Source organism: Candoia aspera, chromosome 1 (genome assembly GCF_035149785.1).
Source record: "Candoia aspera isolate rCanAsp1 chromosome 1, rCanAsp1.hap2, whole genome shotgun sequence".
NCBI lineage: Eukaryota > Metazoa > Chordata > Lepidosauria > Squamata > Boidae > Candoia > Candoia aspera.
This window is the reverse complement of record NC_086153.1, coordinates 28,038,179-28,058,593: the sequence shown is the minus strand read 5'-3', so window position 1 is coordinate 28,058,593 and position 20,415 is coordinate 28,038,179. Positions and strand designations below refer to the sequence as shown.

Genomic DNA, 20,415 nt, shown 5'->3' with positions numbered 1-20,415 from the left:
ACCTGGCTCTGCCAACTAGTTTGGGCATCCAGTAGTGGTAGGCAGCCTGGGGGTGGTTAGTGGTTTGGAGACACTCTCTTCGCCTTTTAGTTTTCCTCTTTTATCTTCTTCCATCTTTTGTATCTTTAGTATCTTCTGTATTTTTTTTTATGACTTTTGTATTTGTAAGCTGCCCAGAGTCACTTTTATAGTGAGATGGGCGATGTATCAATTAAATGTATTTAATAAATAATAAAATTTAAGTGTCAGTCCTGATCTTTCTACAGTACTGACTTTCATATAACATATGGGTTGTATGTTTTATGTTTTTGCATTATATTTTGTTGCTGTTTTTGATGTTTTGTGTTTTATCTTATTTGTAAAACATCAAGAGTCTGACTAGATTATGTTGTTTTTAGTTACTGTTGAGTCATTTACGACTCATGGCGACCCTACATAGGACAGAACAAAATGCTGTTTGGTCTTGCGCCATATGCCTGACTATTCCAATGTTTGCATCCATTGTTGCAGTAATTGTATCAATCCATCACTTCGAAGGTCTTCCTCTTTTCCACTGGCCCTCGACTTTACCAAACATGATGTCCTTTTCAAGCGATTGGTCCTTCCTGACAATGTGCCCAAAGTATGAGAGTCTAAGCCTAGTTATCTTCGCCTCTAGGGAACATTCTGGTTGTATTTCTTCTAAAACTGATTTGTTTGTTCTTCTGGCAGTCCATGGTATTTTCAATAATCTTTGCCAATACCACAATTCGAATGCATCAATTCTTCTTCTATGTTCCTTTTTTAATGTCCAACTTTCATAGGCATATGTGGCAGTTGAGAAGACCATGGCATGAGTCAGACACGTCTTTGTTTTTAAACTGACATCTTTACTTCTGAAAACTTTAGATAGGTCTTTGATGGCAGATTTTCCCAGCATGATACGTTGTTTGATTTCTTGATTACTACTTCCCTTGGCATTGATTGTTGATCTGAATAGACTGAAATTGTTGACGGCTTCAGTTTCTTCTCCATTTATTGTGACATTGTTTATTGGTCCATTTATGAGTATCCTCGTCTTCTTCACATTCAGGTGCAGTCCATATTGCTGACTACAATCTTTGAGCTTTATCAGCAAGTACTTCAAGTCTTCTTCACTTCCAGCAAGCAAAGTTGTGTCTTCTGCATATCGCAGGTTGTCAATGAGTCTTCCAGCAGTTCTGATACCCCGTTCTTCTTGGTACATTCCTGCTTCTCGAATTATTTGTTCAGTGTACACATTGAATAAGTAGGGTGAAAGTATACAACCTTGCCACACACCTTTTCCAATTTTGAACCACTTGGTATCACTGCTTTCTGTTCCAACGACTGCCTCTTGATCTGTGTACAGGTTCCACATGAGTACAATTAAGTGCTGTGGAAATCCCATTCTTCGTAATATTAATCATAACTTGTTATTGTCCACACAGTCAAACCCTTTTGTGTAATCAGTGAAACAGAGGTAAACATCTTTCCAGTATTCTTTACATTCAGCCAAGATCCATCTGACATCAGCAATGATATCTCTCATACCGCATCCTCTTCTAAATCCAGCTTGGACTTCTGGTAGTTCTCTGTCAATGTAAGGCTGCAAATTTTGAATTATTTTCAGCAAAATTTTGCTAGCATGTGAAATTAATGAAATTGTTTGGTAATTTCCACATTCTGTTTGATCTCCTTTCTTTGGAATGGGTATGAATATAGACCTCTTCTAGTCAGTTGGCCAGGTCATTGTCTTGCAAACTCCTTGACATAGAAGAGTAAGTGCTTCCACTGCTGCATCTGATTGTTGAAATATCTCAATTGGTAATCCATCAATTCCTGGAGCCTTGTTTTTAGCCAATGCCTTCAGTGCAGCTTGAACTTCTTCCTTCAGTACCGATAGTTCTTGGTCATATTCTACCTCCTTAAATAGCTGAACATCGACTAACTCTTCTTTATACAGTGATTCTGTATATTCCTTCCATCTTCTTTTAATACTACCTGCGTCAATTAATGTATTGCCCATAGAATCTTTAAGGATAGCAACTTGGGGCTTGAATTTTCTCTTCAGCTCTTTCAGCTTGAGAAATGTTGATTGTGTTCTTCCTCTTTGATTTTATAACTCTAGGTCTTTGCATATTTCATCATAATATTTTTCCTTATCTTTTCGAGCTGCCCTTTGAAATTTTCTATTTAGCTCTCTCACGTCATTCTTTTTTCCATTAGCTTTAGCTACCTGGCATTTAAAAGCAAGTTGCAGAGTCTCATCTGACATCCATTTGGATCTTTTCTTTCTTTCCTGCCTTTTTAATGATCTTTCACTTTCTTTGCATATTATGTTCTTAATGTCTTCCCACAACTCTTCTGGTCTTCAGTCATCAGTGCTTAGTGCATCAAATCTAGTTTTGAGGTGATCTCTAAATTCAGGTGGGATGTTTTCTAGATTATATTTGACACTCTTCGACTTGCTTTAATTTTCTTCAGCTTCAGCTTGAACTTGCACATGAACGGTTGATGATCTGTCCCTCAGTCAGCTCCTGGCTTTGTCTTAGCTGATAGTATTGACCTTCTCCATTGTCTCCTTCCACAAATGTAATCAATTTGATTTCTGTGAAATCCATCTGGCAATAATAAATCATTGGTCTTACAGAATTCTATCATGTGATCTCCAGCGTTGATTCTGTCACCAAGGCCATATTTTCCAACTACTGATCTTTATTTCCAACTTTTGCATTCCAATATTAAAAATACTGTGTTTCCCCAATAATTAACAGAGCATCTTGATTGCACTTGTGATCAATTTCAGATTGCAGCATTTCATAAAAGTTTTCACTTTCTTCATCTTCAGCATTCATGGTTGGTGCATAAATTTGAATAATAGTATTAACTGGTCTTCCTTGTAGGCATATAGATATTAGTCTATCACTGGCGGCGTTGTACTTTAGAATTGATCTTGAAATATTCTTCTTAATGATGAATGCCATGCTGTTCCTCTTCAGTTTTTCATGACCAGCATAGTATACCATATGACTGTCACATTCAAAGTGATCAATGCCAGTCCACATCAGCTCACTAATGCCTAAGATGTTGATCTTTAGGCGTTCCATTTCATTCTTGACAACTTCCAATTTTCCTTGATTCATACTTTGTACATTCCACGTCCCAATTATTAATGGATGTTTGTAGCTGTTACTTCTCATTTTGAGTCGTGCCACATCAGCAAATGAATGTCCCGGAGGCTTTACTCCATCCACGTCATTAAGGTCAGCTCTACTTTGAGAAGGCAGCTCTTCCCCAGTAGCATATTGAGTGCCTTCTGACCTGAGGGGCTCATCTTCCAGCACTATGTCACAAAATGTTCTGTTGTAATCCATAGAGTTTTCACTGGCACGTGTTTGGGAGTAGATTGCCAGGCCTTTATATAATTAACCTGTAAAATTCTTTACCACAAGACAAATCACACCAATTTGCATGCATTTAAAAGGGGATTGAATAAATTCATGGAAAAAAGTTTATGAACAGTTTTTTTTCCTTGAAGACTTTGTTGTATCTAGGTTGTGTTTCTCTAAATACTAGTTGTAGGAGACCAGTAGCAGGAGAAGGATATGTCTCCATTTCTTACTTGGGATTATTTCAGAGTCATCTGGTTGTCCCTGGTGAGAAACAAAATAGGATGGGCCTTGGCCTCGTTCAATGGGATTTTTCCTATGTTATTAATTATTAGTCAGCTCTCAGAATCCTAGGCAAGGCAAGTTTTCTAACTAAATAAACTTTTTCTGTTATATTTTGACAGTGTGCAAAAAGGTTTGATGAGCTGAAAAGCAGTGGTTCTCCAGTTGATAACCAGTTCAATCCACTAATGGCTAGTGGTGTGAAACCTGTGGAAACACTAGCTGGTTATATTAAATCATCACTTCTTAATGCCCAGGATGAGTTACAAGAACCTTCTAATGAAAATGATGCAATTTCTCTAAATGGTAGGCTTTAGTCACTTTTGCTGTTGTGTTCGTAGCATCATGCATGCCATTTTTTTCCTGTTGATATATAGATTGTGTTTGTAAATAGTTGGTCCACTCACTTTTCAGATGGATGGATTTTTAAAATTAACGTTGGCTTTCTTAAACTGTATATCCATTTTCTCGCCAAAAGTTTTGTGGCTTTAAAAAAAAACAAAAAAAACTTGACTTCTGAGATTGGAATACCATTGCCACTTAGGACAGTGCTAGATGCCAAGCACTATACAAGGTGCTCAGAGACTCTGTCAGAAATGCTGTCATCCAATATGATGGTGTATATCTCATGATGAAATCTTACACAAAAGCATATGCCTAGGTCTGGAAAAATAAGGCACAGCTAGAGAGCAGCATGAGTGAGAGGAAGCATGTGTGATAGAGAACAATATATAGTATACAAACTTGGGTATGTTGTATAAACAACAGAGTGAGTGATAGACACTATAAAGTGTGAGAAAAGAAAGAGACTACATAAGAATTATGTGGAGAAATCAGTGATCTCCCATAACCTGCTGATTTAAGTGAGAAGGAAAGATTCTATACATTAGAATTTACCAGCCAAAAAGCTGGCTCCATATCTATTTAGGATATTAACATCTAGACAAGTCTGTAATACAAATAACATAGATGAAGAGTTATCCCAGTTGCTATTGAGTATTGCTCTTTTTAGGGATTTGTGTTTTGTACACAACTTGTTAGGAACCTACAGCGATCCTATTTTATGAATCCTGTCTGTAGTCAGAGATTTAGTATTATCGTTTATGGAATTGGAAGCATTATGTTAAAGAAGAAAAGAAACACAGACTTTGCTATAGTGGATTTTTAAGAAAACGTTCACTTTTATTTTAGCAAGGAATTGGCAAAGAAGGAAGTATGTGACAAGGCAAAGGTAGCTGCCACATTGCACTGACTATTATGTTATACATAATTCAGAGATGGTGTGTTTGTGGCAGCACTATGAAACACAGAAGTTTGTTCTTCCCTCCCCCATAAAGCATAACAGACAATGTGTGGTATATAGTGGTACCTAGAGTTCCGCTGGTTTTCCTTCTCTCTTGCAAGTGCAGATAAACCCTGAGATTAAAAAAGATTTAATCCTTTACTTTCTCTTCTACTTGGATTGCATTAAATTTTTTAAAGAACCTTTCTTATGATAGTAAATTAAAAGTGTTCATTTAAAAATTAAATAACTATCACATCTTCCTTTGACTATGGAACACTGCCTACCAGACATGAGAAGTGCAACTCAACATTATGACCTAATGCTTTTTCTCCCCACTTGTATTTAAGGAAAGCCAAGCATAGCTTCCTCAAGGAATTGCTCTTCAGAAAATGAAAAATGCCCTGTGCTTAAAGGTGGAGAAAATGCTGATGAAACTAAAGGGTAGGAAGATGGCTGTTTCATTTTAGACAGCTAGATTAACCTTAGTCATTGATACCTGTTTTCTGTATACTTTTACACCTGGTCTAGTTCTCTATATTTTGTGGAATTTCAGAGGGAGGGACTGGGTTTTGTGTGGGGAGCATTATGTTGGCTTGCTAACGGAAAAAACATTCAAAACAATTAAGGTGTTCCTTGTGAAAATATATGTTCAGGATGAAAACATTACAGATATTACAATGTCATAGCATATCCAGTTAATTTCAGTTTTGAAAATACTCTAGTTCTGGAGCCCTTAATATTCACATAATGCATTTTATAGTTTAGTAGAAATGGCATTAGATTGTAGCCTGGGAATAGAATTGGAGAAATAAATATTTAGCCCAGGGCAACAGGAACACCATTTCTCTGTGTCACCTTGGCAAATGGAATTATGAGATTCCTGAATGTCATTTCTCAGAAAGGGCAGCAGTTGTGAAAAGACATCAGTGCTCAGCACTTCTCTCTTGCTTGGGTACAGATTTAGTTGAAGTGGAAATATCCATATCCAGTATTTAGAGGTTCTATGACAAATTATCTAGAAACATTTCCTCATGGTTGTGATTGTAGAAGGCAAGCAGCTCTCATAAACCACCAGATCCTTTCTCTCTAGCCAGATGAGTTCTGTTAGGAATGAAGGTTCCAGTGTGTGAGCTTACAGAAACTTTTACTGTCTTCCAGATCTTCCTCATTCATTTGCATAGAAGGTGAAACTTTATTCAAGTATCTTTTTCCTATGCAAAAAGTACTTCTTTTTCTCTTTTTTCTTCTGCTTCCCACAGCAAAGCACAACAGCTCCCATGCCTGTATAGGAGTTTCCTAAAAGAATCATAATTAGAGTTGATAAACAAGATAACTTTACCTAGATGTAACTAATAGATAAAGGACTAAAAGCACTAACTTCTTGTGCTTTTTGTCTTCAGAAGACAAATAGTCTTCAATGGAATCTAATAGAGATTGGTCCAGTTGTTAATACTATTAGACTAGAATTTAGATGAAAATTTAGATTCAAATCCCCACTCAGCAATAAAGCTCCATGGATGGATTTGAGACAAACAATACTTTTTGGCATAACCAATATTACTGGGCTGTGATGAGAATAAAATTGGGGTGGAGAAAGAACTATGTATGTTGTCTTGAATTTTTGGAGGAAGAGTATAGATAAGCATAATAAATATGTTCAGTACTGGAGAAAATGAAATTCCAGACTACACACCTCGTTCCATTTTTAATTAATTTATTTATTCAATTTGTGTGGCTGCCCATCTCAACAAGTGACCCCAGGCAGTGAACAAAATTTAAAAAATAAAAATAAGAACAATTACAATAATACAAAATTAAATACACAGCAGCAGAGAATAAACATCATAATTGCTAGAATAACCAAGAAACAGGTCCCTGCACACACTTGGGGCCCCAGGCCTGGCATAGAGCCGGGTTTTTAAGGACTTACGAAAAGCCAGCAAGGTCAGGGCCATCCTGATCTCTGGAGGGAGAAGGTTCCATAAGGTGGGTGCTATGGCAGAAAAGGCATGTCTCCTTGGCCCCGCCAACCGGCATTCCTTGGGTCCCAGCCGATGAGACCTAAAGCATGCCCATCCTGCCTGACTTTTCCAAATGCTGATTAAGTTTGGCTCATAGCAGATCCTTGATAATTCTTAAGAGCAGTTCAGTGAACTATTCATAATAAATGAAACTGAGTTTAGGTATTTCTGTTTAGGCAGGAGATTTGTATATGAATAACAGGGCTGCATGTGATATCTACTATTCTGCCTTCCCAAATCCTAAGACACACAGAACATAAATTATGCATGTTCATAAATGTTTCATTTTGCTTAATTTTATTCTGGAGAAATGGAATAAAGCTGTATTGGTCTATTTCCCAATAATAACATATTTTACCCATCTGCACATTTATGGAGGATTCAGGAGGCAAGGTTTTATTGTTTCTTATCAGACATAGCTACAGCGTGCTTTGAATACATATTCACTCAGCCCATGATCCACTGGGCCAAATATGTTCCAGTATTCAACTGACTTTTTCATACTTTAGTTTTCCTTAACTGTTTTCATACATTAATATGTCATTATAACTTGAAAATCTATGTTATTGACTCATGAAAGTACTATTCAAACTATTAATGTGTACGTCTAAGAACATATATTTCCGTAAGTGTAAAATTGTACCTAAACGTAAATTTGAAGGATAATTTTCACAAATTATTCTAATATTCCAGATAATAAAAATAATAATATTCCTCCCTATGATTTTTTCCCTCTTAAATAAAGGCCAAATATGGTGATCCATGTGTGTGATGAAGCAAAAAATCTGAAGGAAGATTTTGTTTGTCCACGAGATCTATTGATTTCTGAAATGAAATACTTTGCTGAATATCTATCAATGGATGCCCAACGCTGGGAAGAAGTAGACATTTCAGTTCACTGTGACGTTCACATCTTTAACTGGTTGATAAGATATGTTAAAAGGAACACTAAGGAATATGAGGTTGATGAAATACCCACCTTAGGTAAAAGAAAATCTATTCATTTTTGCCACACATTTTTTGAAAACCTGACTCCTGCATCAGACCAAAAGTCTGATTGCAAAAATGGCTTTGAAAGGTAATTTTCCTTTCCGGTTCTGCTTTTGATGATAAAAGCCTAATCTATAATAACAGGAAAACTGAAATAAGATAGAAAGTTTAACAGGATTCATTTCTTACAAAATGGATATAGTATAAGTGCTACACATCTTAATTCGTTAATAATAGTTAAGTTGGGGACCCCTGTTTTATCTCCTTCATTCTCATGCATAGGTTCACCTTTCCCTTTTGAGCAATAATTATGGCCCTGTTACTTCGCACTCTGTGTACAGAAACCACCCAATCCAATCTGGCATCTGATTCAGAAATTTGGTAATGGTTTGATGTGGTCTGGTTTACTCCATAGCTAATGTAATCTAAATCAATGCATGGATTTGGTGAAAATGTTTAGGGATGAATACCAAATTTCATAAAAATTGGTGCAGAGCTTTCTAAGTACCCTACTTTAAAAACTGATTTCTAAAGAAATTAAATTACTTGTAACCTTTTTTGAGGCAGAATGTGAAGAAATCAGCAATGATGATTGCCCCAGTAGTGAAGAATATCTGCCCCTATTTAGGAGAAAGATTATATTTGTGTGTGTGTTTGTGTGTGTGTAAATAGATAATTAGTGCTAGGGAAGGGTAACAAGGAATGATGCAGTGCCATTCTGAATATGTGGAAATGGTAGCTATGTGTTGAATTAGAAGTAAAATAGTTTAATATTTAAATATATTGTTGCTAGGGTTGGGCACTCAGCTAATACGTTTTGTAAAACATAGTCACCCCAGTTGTTCAGGATGAGACTGGGTGAAAATGAGGTGGAAAGAATCAAACTAAGGATGTCTCTTAACCTATAGAATCACCCCATTCCCCAGAGTGCTGTGACTGTGACAGTCAGTGTTATTCTGATTGTGAGGTTACTCTCCTTTAGTAACTCAATCTAATATTTTCCACCTGCCTCATCTTCCCACTATGGCATCCCATTAAACACTCAAAGTTTTTTTTCCATGTGGCTCTTGCAGAATAAAGGTTTGGCAATATGCCACTTTAGAGGAAAAATGGTATTTTCTGTCCTTGTTTAAAGTTTTGAAATGCTGCTTGTTTCTAACTCAAGACAGAGCAACGTAAAAGTTTAGAAACTTTGTTCAAGTAGAATGTTTTTGGTACCATCAATCAGGATTAATTCCAGGGAAAATCAGTAGAAGATTTAATGTACACTCAGCTTTCCCCTCACAGAAATCCATGGGATTAATAAATCTATGTGATTCTGACTTAAACACTTTTTAGCAAGTCGTTTTCAAGGATCTCTTTTTTAAAAATCTTGTTCTCTCCTATGTAGTTGTTAGTTCTCTCCTATGTTCTGTATAGCACATGTTAAAATCTGTAGATGATTCGGTTGATCCTAAAAGTGGATCCTGCACCTGCAGGAAAATGCTAGGAATAATAATAAAAAAATAAATGCAACAGATTTGTTTAATTGAAATTAGGGGTAGGCAATACTGTAGAAGAGAGCTTGCTGTCCACAGGCCCCATTTTATCTTGGTTCCTCAAATCATGTAACATTGCATTACACATTTTTGGCAACAGTATTTTAACCTTTAAAAAGGTTAAAATAGATGCTTTGAATTTCCACTAAGCTTAACCATTTTGTCTTTTAAAAAGTTGCCACTCCCACCCCTTAAACAAAACCAACAATTTCAGCCCTGCTTCTTCAGGTGATCTCACCAAATCACTCCCATAGCTCTCAGAGGCTTTGCTACTATCATAATCATCTGTAAGAATTCCAGCTACATAAAGATTGCACGCACCCAGTTTAAAACCAGATCTTTCCTTACCACGTATAAAAAGGGAAGCACAAATATTTTTAGACCATGCAGGGTATGTTTCTGGGGGGGGAAATAGGAGGCTAGCTTAGTAATGCTAGTAATAACATTGGAGGTTTTGGGGGGAAATTGAGCTTTCCATAATAGTGTGCCTACTTTGTTTTAAAATGTGATTCTGATCCAGCCTTATATTTGATCTAAAATACAAACATTTTTTAAAATTGAGTGCACTTGAATACCATGTAATTCACAAGGGACTGAAGTTATTAGATATATCAAAGTTTTAACTTGGTATTCTGCCCAACTCAGTTTTCAATGTTGAGAGCCCACTCCTCTCTGAAAACAGACAATTTCATCTTCAAAAAAGAGAGATCGATAGCTTGAAACTCAAAATTCCACACTGAATATGCTTGTATCATGTATTTAAAATGTCTGGTTTTAAACTCTAAATCTTTGTTGGAGATTTAGTTACAATATAATTCTTTAGTTTCTTAGTGTTGTGGGGCTTGCTTTGTCATGAAAATGAAAAAATGAAGAAAAATTCCTCTTACTCCATTTTTATAGAATGTGCATTTTCTGAAGCAAAGCATCTTTTACAATGTTTCCTTTAATTATCTTGCAATATTTGTAAATCTAATACCTGTTCAATTTGTTCTCATTTCTTTTTAGAACCAAGCAATGTCATTTCAATTCTTATTTCGTCTGAGTTCCTAAAGATGGATTCTTTAGTGAGTATGAAATAGAAATAGGTATTCTGTATCTTTCGTGTTCTAAATTCATCTAGAATGAGAACGTATAGTCCACAGAACTGATCCATGTGGTATGACATCCCATTACATTTGTTATCCCATTACAATCGCATTACAATTGTTCTGTGACCTACCCAGGATTATGGTACATAAGATGGCCAGCTATATAAATCTTTTAAATAAATAAATAAGATACAGTGGTTTGCGGGTATTTTATCTCTGTGGTGTTTGGATGCTGTACAGGTAGTCCTCACTTAATGACCACAATAGGGACCGGAAAATTGGTTGCTAAGTGGTGTGGTCGTTAAGAAAGTCACCATGTGACCAGACCCAATTTTACAATCATTTTTACAACAGTCGAATCATGGGTTGTTAAGCAAATCCAGCTTCCCCAACGGACTTTTTTGCCGGAAACAGCAAAAAAGGTCGCAAACTGCAATCACATGACTCTGTAGCTGGTTGTAAATGCGAGCTGGCTGTCAAGTGCCTGAATTGCAATCACGTGACCACGGGGGTAGTGCAACAGTTTGCGACAGTCCTAAGTGCGAGTACACATCATAAAGCACTTTTTCGGAGGCCATCATAACTTTGGACCGTCGTTAAATGAATGATTGTTAAGCAAGGACTACCTGTATTCATGATTTGCCTTAATTTCTAAACTCTTAGAAAATGTAGACTGTATTTTCCAAATATTTGCTAAGCAAAGATGACAGTATGATAGTTCTTTACAAGTATTTCCCTCTCTTGCTATATTTGTTATGCTTTTACCTAAAATATATAATTAGAGTTATTGTTTAATTTCAGTAAGGTGCATAAAAACTAGTTTAGATTTAGGGTTGGGGCATGGCATCATCCAAAATAATAACTTCATGCCTGCAGAAATGTTGTATAAATAGTGTTATGTGATGTCCAATTGTATGCAAGTTATCTTCAAAGATTAGTTACTGTAGTACAACATTTTGGCCAATGCTAAGATGACTAGACTTCCTGGGGTTGCTGGGCCTGGGACAGTTCCAGTTTTGGGAGAGGTGTCCCAGGCACCAAGAAAAAGTCCCAGTTTCCAGGAGCCCATCCCAGCCAACAACAGCATGAACTTCTGCTAGTAATAAAGCAGGAAACAACTTCTGTGTTCGCTGCTCATTGCACATACATAATACTTGAGAAGGCTACCATACTTGGGCTGCAAAAATGTGGACGGTGGCATAGAGATACAGAGAACTCTAGCACTTCGTTAATTGCCATCTGGATTTTTGCAGTCCCAAACTAGCGCTCAATTTGGAGAGCCAACGGTAGCGCAGGAAGCAGTAGTCAAAGAAATGGCATCAGGTAATCAGGCTCTCTTGGGACAGCTTGAGTTTTCTTTCATTCAAGTTTGGGTGTACCTCATAGTGGATGGGAGATCGGAGTTCTCTATTTCCTGACAGATAGAAAGGTCTGTTGCTTGTTAAGCATCCTTTAATTGATTTGACCTGGAAATCATACAAGCACAATAGGGAACAGGAAATGTGTGGAATATTTAAAACTGAGAAGTCCTTCCAAACTTTAACTTCTAAAAAAAATTAAATACAAATGAATGCATTTCTGGATTTAGAGATCTGGTCATCCTACTAATTACATATTTCATAGATAATGGGAAAATTAAATTCTTTGACTGCTAGCTCCTACCAAACCCAAATTTTGCAGAAACCACCAAAAATGTTTCATGTCTGCATGTGCATATACATCAGAAAAAGAGGAGTGGCTTCACCCACTCCTAGCTTCACCCTTATCTATCCAATGGGTTCTTCCCCATCTCTATTCCAGCCTTAATAAGTAACAGTAAGTATTTGTATCTGTGTGTGTAAAAGTGTCTGAGTGATTCATCTTCAGTGGTCACTGGATTGTCCTGATGCTTTTCTTGGGATATGAAAATACTGAAAGAAATATTTGTATGACTATTCACTAATACGTGAGTTATATTTGTTTTTTTTAAGGTGGAAAAATGTGTTAATTATTGCCACAAGAATATGAGTACAATTGTAGCCACGCCGTGCAATATGAACTGCATTAATGCTAACCTACTAACCCGCATAACCGATCTTTTCACACATAATGAAGTAGAAGAGGTGAAGGACAAGAGAGATAAATTTAAGAGGTACTTTTTGAGCAAAGCAAAACCCTACCATTGTCTCCTATTCTTTTGTATTTGTAGCATCATCTAGTTCAAAAGAAGTATCATTAACTGCACAATTAAGACCAATATTTCGTTAATTATGATTGAGCTCCCAGAACAACGTTTGGGCTTCAGCAAAATCATAGAAATTAGCTCCATTAATAAATAAAATTTCCCTGGCTTGGGTATAGCACAATCACCAGATTGGCCAAGCACAATGAACTATTAATATACTATTATTCTATTCTTTTTTAGTCAGATTTCCCCTCAGCACTCCCCCCCCAATTCACACGTCTTTACTGTGACTAGTTCTGCACACCACACTCTCATAGGATTCTGAAAAGTTGGAATAGACTCAGAGAAAGTCAGCAAAAATTATCAAAGAATCTAAGCCCTGAAAAGAAATTGAAGGAGGAGGGTTTAGCCTTGAAAGAAGATGGCTGAAAAAGATGTTAAATATCTGAAAAGATGTCACAAAGAAGAAGGTCAAGACCTGTCCACTCTTGTTCCAGGGTTCAGGATACTGGACATAAATTTCAGGAAAACAGATTTTGATTGAATGATAGAAAAAAATTCCTAAGAGTAAGAGCAGTTTGACATTGCAACCAATTACCCAGAAAGTTGGTGGCTCCACTTCAGGGTGTGTTCATGCAGGGACCAGACAGCTATTTCTCCCAGATGGTTTAATCTGGAATCATGCCTTGAGTAGTTGCTAGTCAAAAGATTCTATGATACTAAAATATGTCTTGCTTCTCTTTGCTAAAAACCTATCTGTACTTCGGCAATGTTAATATTTTGCTGGCTTAGACAACTTTTAACAGATGTCTTTGCCTAGTACGCAAACTGATAGAGCTTTGTTTTCTTTTCTTTTCAATTTCACAATGACCTTCTTCCTATCATGCCCAAACTAACAAAAATTGTACCCAGTTTAAATGGTTAGGAATCCATTTGAGCTAAACATTTGTGAATAGCAGCCTCCCCACCAAACTATATTTGATAATGAGTGGACTTCCACTGTCAGCTTGTGAATTCTGTTGTTGTTGCAGTTGGGCAATTTCAGATCCCTTGAATATGACAGAGCCATTCTTTAGTTCCCAGCTAATGCTCAGAACCATCTGTGCAAATTCCTTGCTCCATCAGCACCATGTGACCTATGTAACTGAGTTCAGATAATTTTCTCTATCAGGAATTAAGAACTGAGTACATGATAGAGCACCATGCAATGAACCAGAATCACTGTGCAGGCTTTAAAAAAATCTTTTGCTGCAGTTTATAAGCATTTTTCTACTCTGTGAAGTAACATTTAGAATAAGAGTGAAATAGTTGGTAGCTCATTTTTATGAGCCTTTTTTTTTTTGCAACTAATAGCAAACTTTTCTGTAAGAAGATAGAAAGACTGTTTGATCCCGAGTATCAGAATGCAGATTCTAAGGGAAATGCTTCAACCCTGTACAGGTACAGAACTCTCCATTGATTTGCATTTCCTTGGTATATGTTCCATAGCTCATTGCAGTTTTGTCATATCATTCTCATATCTTTGTTTTTGTGCAGGTGTTATTTATGTAAGAAACTTCTTATTAAGGACACTGAAAGAAAAATCCCATGTATTCCTGGAAAGATTAACGTGGATCAATATGGAAATATTATCTATATTCACATAAGGTGCTTCACAAATAATTTTGTAGCAATATTTTTAGAGTTTTTATCTTGACTTCTTTTAATATATGCTATAGCAAGGTTTTAGTTCATACATTATCCTCTGTCTATTATTCCGAGTCTTGACAGTCTTAACTAGGTGCTCAGTTGACCAGGGAACAACAACTTTTGAAATACAGCTGAATTAATAAAATAATTTTGCAGATCAGTATAATCCTGCACTGGCCCAGATATGTAATTTACCTTGGCTGACAAGAAAAGCTAAGCAGGGTCATACTTGGGTTACTCTTTGGATGATAGACAACCAGGAAATGCCAGGGCTCTCTTCTAGATTGGGAAGTCAAAACAACTCCTTGGAAGAAAGCAGTGGTAAACAACTTCCATATTGTTGTCAAATAAATTATATAGCCTATGAGTTTATTAGAACCTAAGCTCAAGTCAGAGTTTGTACTTTACTCCCTGCACTATAGCAATCGTCAAGAAATGATTATGATAGCAGAATACAGGTGAAATGTGTTTGTTTTACAATCTAGTCTGATTCTAAAAATGTAGTGTTTGTAAAAGCAATTTTAAAAACTCATGTTAAGTATCTAGAAAAATCAAATTTCCCTTTCTTTAATATTTTCAACTTTAGCTTTTAAAAGCCAATCTAGATAGGTGAGTTTGTTAATTAGAATTCAGATTTCTTAATCATTTAGTTCTGCTTAATATGGCCCAACGTGGCCTTCAAGTTTCCTTCTCCTGTTTCAAGTATACACCTTAGGTCTGCAGTCACTGGCTGGGGCCTGTGGTTGCTTCTCTGCCTGCCAAGTCCTATTAATATACTAGTCAGCTTATTTTCTCCAGTGGAGATGACTGTAGCAATGCCTTCTTGGATTTGGAGGGGGAGAGAGGAAAAAAGTACCCAGAGAAAAAATAGGAGACAAATAGAATTCTTCTTCCACTAAAACTACAGGGATTTTAGAAGAAGAGATACAGGTTTTTTTGGTGAGTGAAAGTATTCTGAATCTCAAATCAATGAATAAAATAGGAAATCCTCTGCTGCCCAAAATAGGCAACTGCTGAAAGTAGGCTTTCCGAGTCAACGTTCTACAAAGAGGGTTTCTTCTTGTTCATCTTAATAAAGTATTTTTTTCCAGTCATAGGGAAAAAACTTGCCATACAGAAAAACACTCTTTCATATTGTGTTGTGTTTGTTCCTTTTTATTCTTGTATTTGAGAAAGAGAAAATGGAAGTAAAGAGAGGGAATCCTCCCTATATTTTCTTAATGGCAGCCAGTTTGTGAGTGGCTACAAAAGCATTGCACCTACAACATTTTACATATACCAGCTACGTGTAGAAAATTACCAAATGGAGACTGCTGCCTTAAAATATTTTACTTTAATTAAGGCTATCACTGCAATAAATAAATGTATTCACTCTAATTAATAAAGTTATATATCCTTGCATATGAGAATGAAAATGTCTTTAGAACAAAATTTATTTTTAGAACATGTACTGTATGCCCACTCTGCAAAAGAAAAAAGGCATTGTTCTTTCATCTAGTTGTCCACTATGAGAAACAAAATGAACCTTCGCCTAATCAGCAGAAACATTATTATGTTATTATTATGTAATTGAACAGTAATCTAATTCAATAATTAAACATTGCCGATCATTAAATTAATACAATGAGAATCACTGAGAGAAAAGATGAAAGACGAAGGAATTTTTTTCCAACTTATGCAACAGTGACTAGTCAGAATTAAAAACTAAATCCTCTAATCTGCTTGACCAGTTGCTCATTTTTCTGTGCAGAGATAAATCTTGGGATATCCATGAGTATCTCCTGAGTCTTTTTGAAGAATTAAAATCATGGCGAGATGTATACTGGCGTCTTTGGGGAACTATAAATTGGCTGACGTGTTCAAGGTGTAATCAAGTGAGTATTTTTGAGTCCCAACAGGATATTTCCAGTTGTCTTAAAGTTCATACAGTAGCATTTTTGAAGAATTACATATTTTTAAGAACAGTTCAATATATCGTGGCATCCTCTCTGATGTGCAGCATGCCTGAAAACCTTTTCTTCTCTTTTAAGCGAAAAAATACAGACTTCAGAAAGGGTAGTGGTGGTAATCTATGTTGTTGCTGTTGGGTGTTTCTTGCAGACTTTCCTGTGCACTGAGTTTTCACATTGCCAATACCACCCTCAACCAGTCCTCTATCCTGGTGTAGCAAGCTCTCTTGGTTCCACTGGCACTGGAATATATCCCTGCTGTAATCAAAAGGTTCTTAGATTTGATCCTGCTCCTATTCCAAAAGTATGTATTTGGAAGAAACCTCTTGAAATCTTACTACTCCTGCCTCTTAGTGTTTAACCAATTTATACACTTCCTCTCCATTCCAGCCCGAAGGCTTTGGTGCAATTTTAATGAGCTACTGTAGGTATATTGAAATGAATGGTATCCAAACAGTATGCAAATTTGGTTTATGTATTTATTTTACTGGTTTACTATGTCTAATCTTGTGGTGAAGCATGATTCCAAATACCAAAAAGAAAAAAAAAATGACCTAAACTAGAATCTGAAACACTGAGTGACTTACAAATCACTAACGTTTAATATTCAGTATTTTTATTCAATATGCACAGATACCTTAAGTGGAGTACAAGGCCTACTTTCCCACAACAACAACCCTGTGAGGGAGGTTGGGCTGAGAGACACCCAGTAAGCTTTTGTGGCAGAGGGTGGACTAGAACTGTGGTTCTCCACAGAATCTTGCTGCTTTTGTCAAAATGATAAAAGCAGCTTCATGTCATCAGTTCTGTCCTGTTGATATGTAAGTGCTATATAACAGCACATATATAAAAAGGCTTGCATCGTGATGCTGCACTGCTACTTTCATCATTCTGTCCCCTTTGCCCCCTCCCCCCTGCAGTTGTCACTGACCTCATTTTCCTCATTCCTAGTCCAACACATTAACCACTGCATTACACCGGCTCTCCAAAACATGTTTCTGCTGGGTTCTGGGAATATTTATGCGTGTTAAGCAAGTGTTATAACCACTATACCACTGAGAAATTATTTTGTTTTTGTTTTTAAAGATTTTGTGACTACATCCACCTTAAGCAAGTAATCTGTCTCATTAGGTGTCACTCTTGGTTCTTTTTTAATTAAAGGGATGTAAAGTAAGGGATCATGTGATTGGCTTGCCTGCTGGAGGTGAAGGTGGGGATAATGTACCCTATCAGACAACTAAAATACTGAATGATCTGATTCAGCACCGAAATATTATTGTTCTGCCTTTTTCAAAAATCCAGAACAGGTAAGAAAATAGATATATGTTACTATTTATCTATGTAAAATCATGTCTAGACTTATGCCACCAGTTAAACAACTTTCTCTGTAATCCATAGCATTATTACGCATAATGAAGCATCATGAACTGTTTTTTTCTGCTGATTTCATATTTTGCCTTTTTTAATAATATGTTCTGTTTTGGACACTCATCTACCTGCAGAATTCTGATTAGAATAACATAGCTGTTTCTGTTTTTTGAAGCAATTCTGGAATAGGGCTGAATGATGAGAAGGGTATTGAATATGATATTTTATTGGAGCCAAATTCATCATGGGGGCCCAAAGCAGGAGAAATTAATGCTGTGAGTAATTTTGGTTTTTTCCCCTATGTTTAAATTTCCATTTAGTTACAGCACTCTGCTTATTCCAACTTAGTGGAATAAGTTCAGAGAGACACTTTATTTAAGACAGATGTATGGACTTTGTGGCTTTCCAGATGATTCTATCTCCCCTCAAGCTTGAGCAACAATCAAGAAGAGTGTAATATCATAATATTTGGAGAATTGCAGATATCCTCACTTGTACTTCAAGAGAAGCACATTGACCTTGGTGTCTTTAAAGGAATGAATAAGTACAGTATATATGGCAAATACTTTCTTTCTGGCAAATCAATAGATTGGATGCCAGTTTGCATGCATAGATGCCTGTCTTTTTCTGATTTTCATCTCGGATTGGCCAAGTTCCTTCCAAGGAGGAAAAGCTGCTGAGACCCAAGTCTTTAGGTTGAAGAAATTGGTTATTGTGTAATACCAAACTGATGGCATGTGAATGAGCGCCCTCTGTTCCCTTCCCACACTCTGTCCTCTGCTTTTATTAGCTGCCTTCACAGAAACTATACTATGTTAAATGTAATGAAGGCTTGCTTGCAAATGAAAATAATTCATTAAAGCAGACTGAAATGGTGAGTGAAGCACAAGAGCACTGAACATATTCATGAAATATCAAATTTTTCATTGCTGAAAAAACATAATTGGATCATTGTATGCAGGGTGACTTTGTGTCATCCCTGTTGCAGAAAGGATTGTGATACCATTTGGTTGATGAAGTAAAAAAAAAATAGTTTGAATTTTGAGGAATATTACTTCCTTGTGTACCTTATATCTTGAGATGATTTTGTACCAAAGAACAAAATACAGCTCAAGGTGAACTTTCAAATAACAATTTAATACAGCATATTATGAATTTGAATCTTTCCCAGTTATCATATCCTTGCATTCCCCAGAACTGTTGATTTATACCACTCCTTTGGGGGGAGGGGGGGCGGTGTTCTGTATCATTATTCCTCTTTTGTCTTAGAACAGGAGAATTGTCCTTTGCGCATGCATTGGATCCCTTTAAAGATGCTAATAGTATACTTGCCACACTCCATAACTCTCACTTCTGCCCTGGTTTTCTTTTTTCTTTCTTTTCTCTAGTTCCTTTCTTTGAAAAACTGGACTCTCCAGCTGGTATGTTTATTTTAGTTGTTTAAATTCCATGACATAAAATTCGTTCATTTTCAGTATTCTGCATGTTTAGTTACTTGTGTGACACTATGGTCCTGCTTTCATGGAAACCCCTTTGAAACTTAATTTAAACTACTGTCTTTAGCAAATATTAGGATAGAAATATGGTAGATAATTTGTGGAAAACTGAAAGTTGGGCAGGAAAAGTTAGAGTCACAACATTATGTAGAACGTTACTAGTTGAGCTTTAAGGCGTCTCCTTCATACCATCCGAAGTGTTCCAGAAGATATCATCTGCGTTTTCCTTCAACGGCTGCAGTGGTGATGGCCATAAGGTTCTCCATATGACTTATACTTGAATGTTTAGACTTTACTGGTCTTGTTCTTCTCTTTCTCTTTCTTTGTTTTTTTCCTTTGCATTTTTATTTATTTATTAGGTTTATATCCTGCCTTTCATTCAGGAGCTCAAGGTGGCAATTTTACATTTTACCAGTTTAATTTCATTGGGTCTCACTAGGTTATCTTTCTCAACTACAACTTTAGCATTCTGTGGTGCAAATCATCAGAAATATGCAGCTCAATATTAGCTCCTTCTGTGAAAGAAGATGGTGTCCCTCCTAATCCACGTATATTTGGATGAGAGAGAGGCTGTTTTGAAACATAATAGGACTTCTAAACATGTTGCTGATTGCTGCCACTGAGTTGGTTGAGATTTGTAGTGCAAGAAGATAGAGGCTTTTCCTTTTGATGATGAAGGCTGTTTAGTTCTAAAATAGGTGACTGCATAAGTAAATAGATGTTTTGCTAGGCGGAATCCAAAAGAATAAGAAACACAACAAGTCATAGAGGAATGAATCATCAGCACTTCCACTCTTTTTAGCGGTACCAGTATTGTTGTCAGAACTCCCAGGCGTAAGGTGGTCTGCCTGCTCCATTTCATCTAAATTGCCAAACTGCAAGAATCACTGACCAATAGTGCAGCAGATAATCCTCACTGTAGTTTCCTGCCATGATATGACATGTATAGAATAAATGTTTAGTGTTTTTGTCTGAATGCCTGATTTTTCTCACCCTAGATTCCAATGCTATGCAGCTTCCTAAGAGCAATAAACTCAAATTATTAGATATTAACCATCATTTGGACTGGCTACTCCTTGGTGTTTTTGCAGTGTCCCCATTTGGATTTTGTGAGAATACCCCGGCCATGCCCTACTTTGGAAATGGAAATCCAGGA

The 20,415-nt window shown here is 36.5% G+C and overlaps 2 protein-coding genes across 2 annotated transcripts in view; one reads left to right on the top strand and one right to left on the bottom strand.

The window, feature by feature from the left end:
• Positions 1-20,415, bottom strand: part of USP34 (ubiquitin specific peptidase 34) — a 617,663-nt gene that overhangs the window by 390,581 nt on the left and 206,667 nt on the right. The gene's annotated exons all lie outside the window — the stretch shown is intronic.
• Positions 1-20,415, top strand: part of SANBR (SANT and BTB domain regulator of CSR) — a 51,143-nt gene that overhangs the window by 10,980 nt on the left and 19,748 nt on the right. Inside the window, exons 4-15 of the mRNA XM_063301072.1 lie at positions 3,794-3,977; positions 5,304-5,397; positions 7,723-7,961; positions 10,511-10,569; positions 12,564-12,724; positions 14,111-14,197; positions 14,294-14,404; positions 16,197-16,320; positions 16,547-16,699; positions 17,557-17,702; positions 17,939-18,038; positions 19,152-19,184. Coding sequence (XP_063157142.1) covers positions 3,794-3,977; positions 5,304-5,397; positions 7,723-7,961; positions 10,511-10,569; positions 12,564-12,724; positions 14,111-14,197; positions 14,294-14,404; positions 16,197-16,320; positions 16,547-16,699; positions 17,557-17,702; positions 17,939-18,038; positions 19,152-19,184 — 1,491 coding nt within the window. The remainder of the gene's footprint in view (positions 1-3,793; positions 3,978-5,303; positions 5,398-7,722; positions 7,962-10,510; positions 10,570-12,563; positions 12,725-14,110; positions 14,198-14,293; positions 14,405-16,196; positions 16,321-16,546; positions 16,700-17,556; positions 17,703-17,938; positions 18,039-19,151; positions 19,185-20,415) is intronic.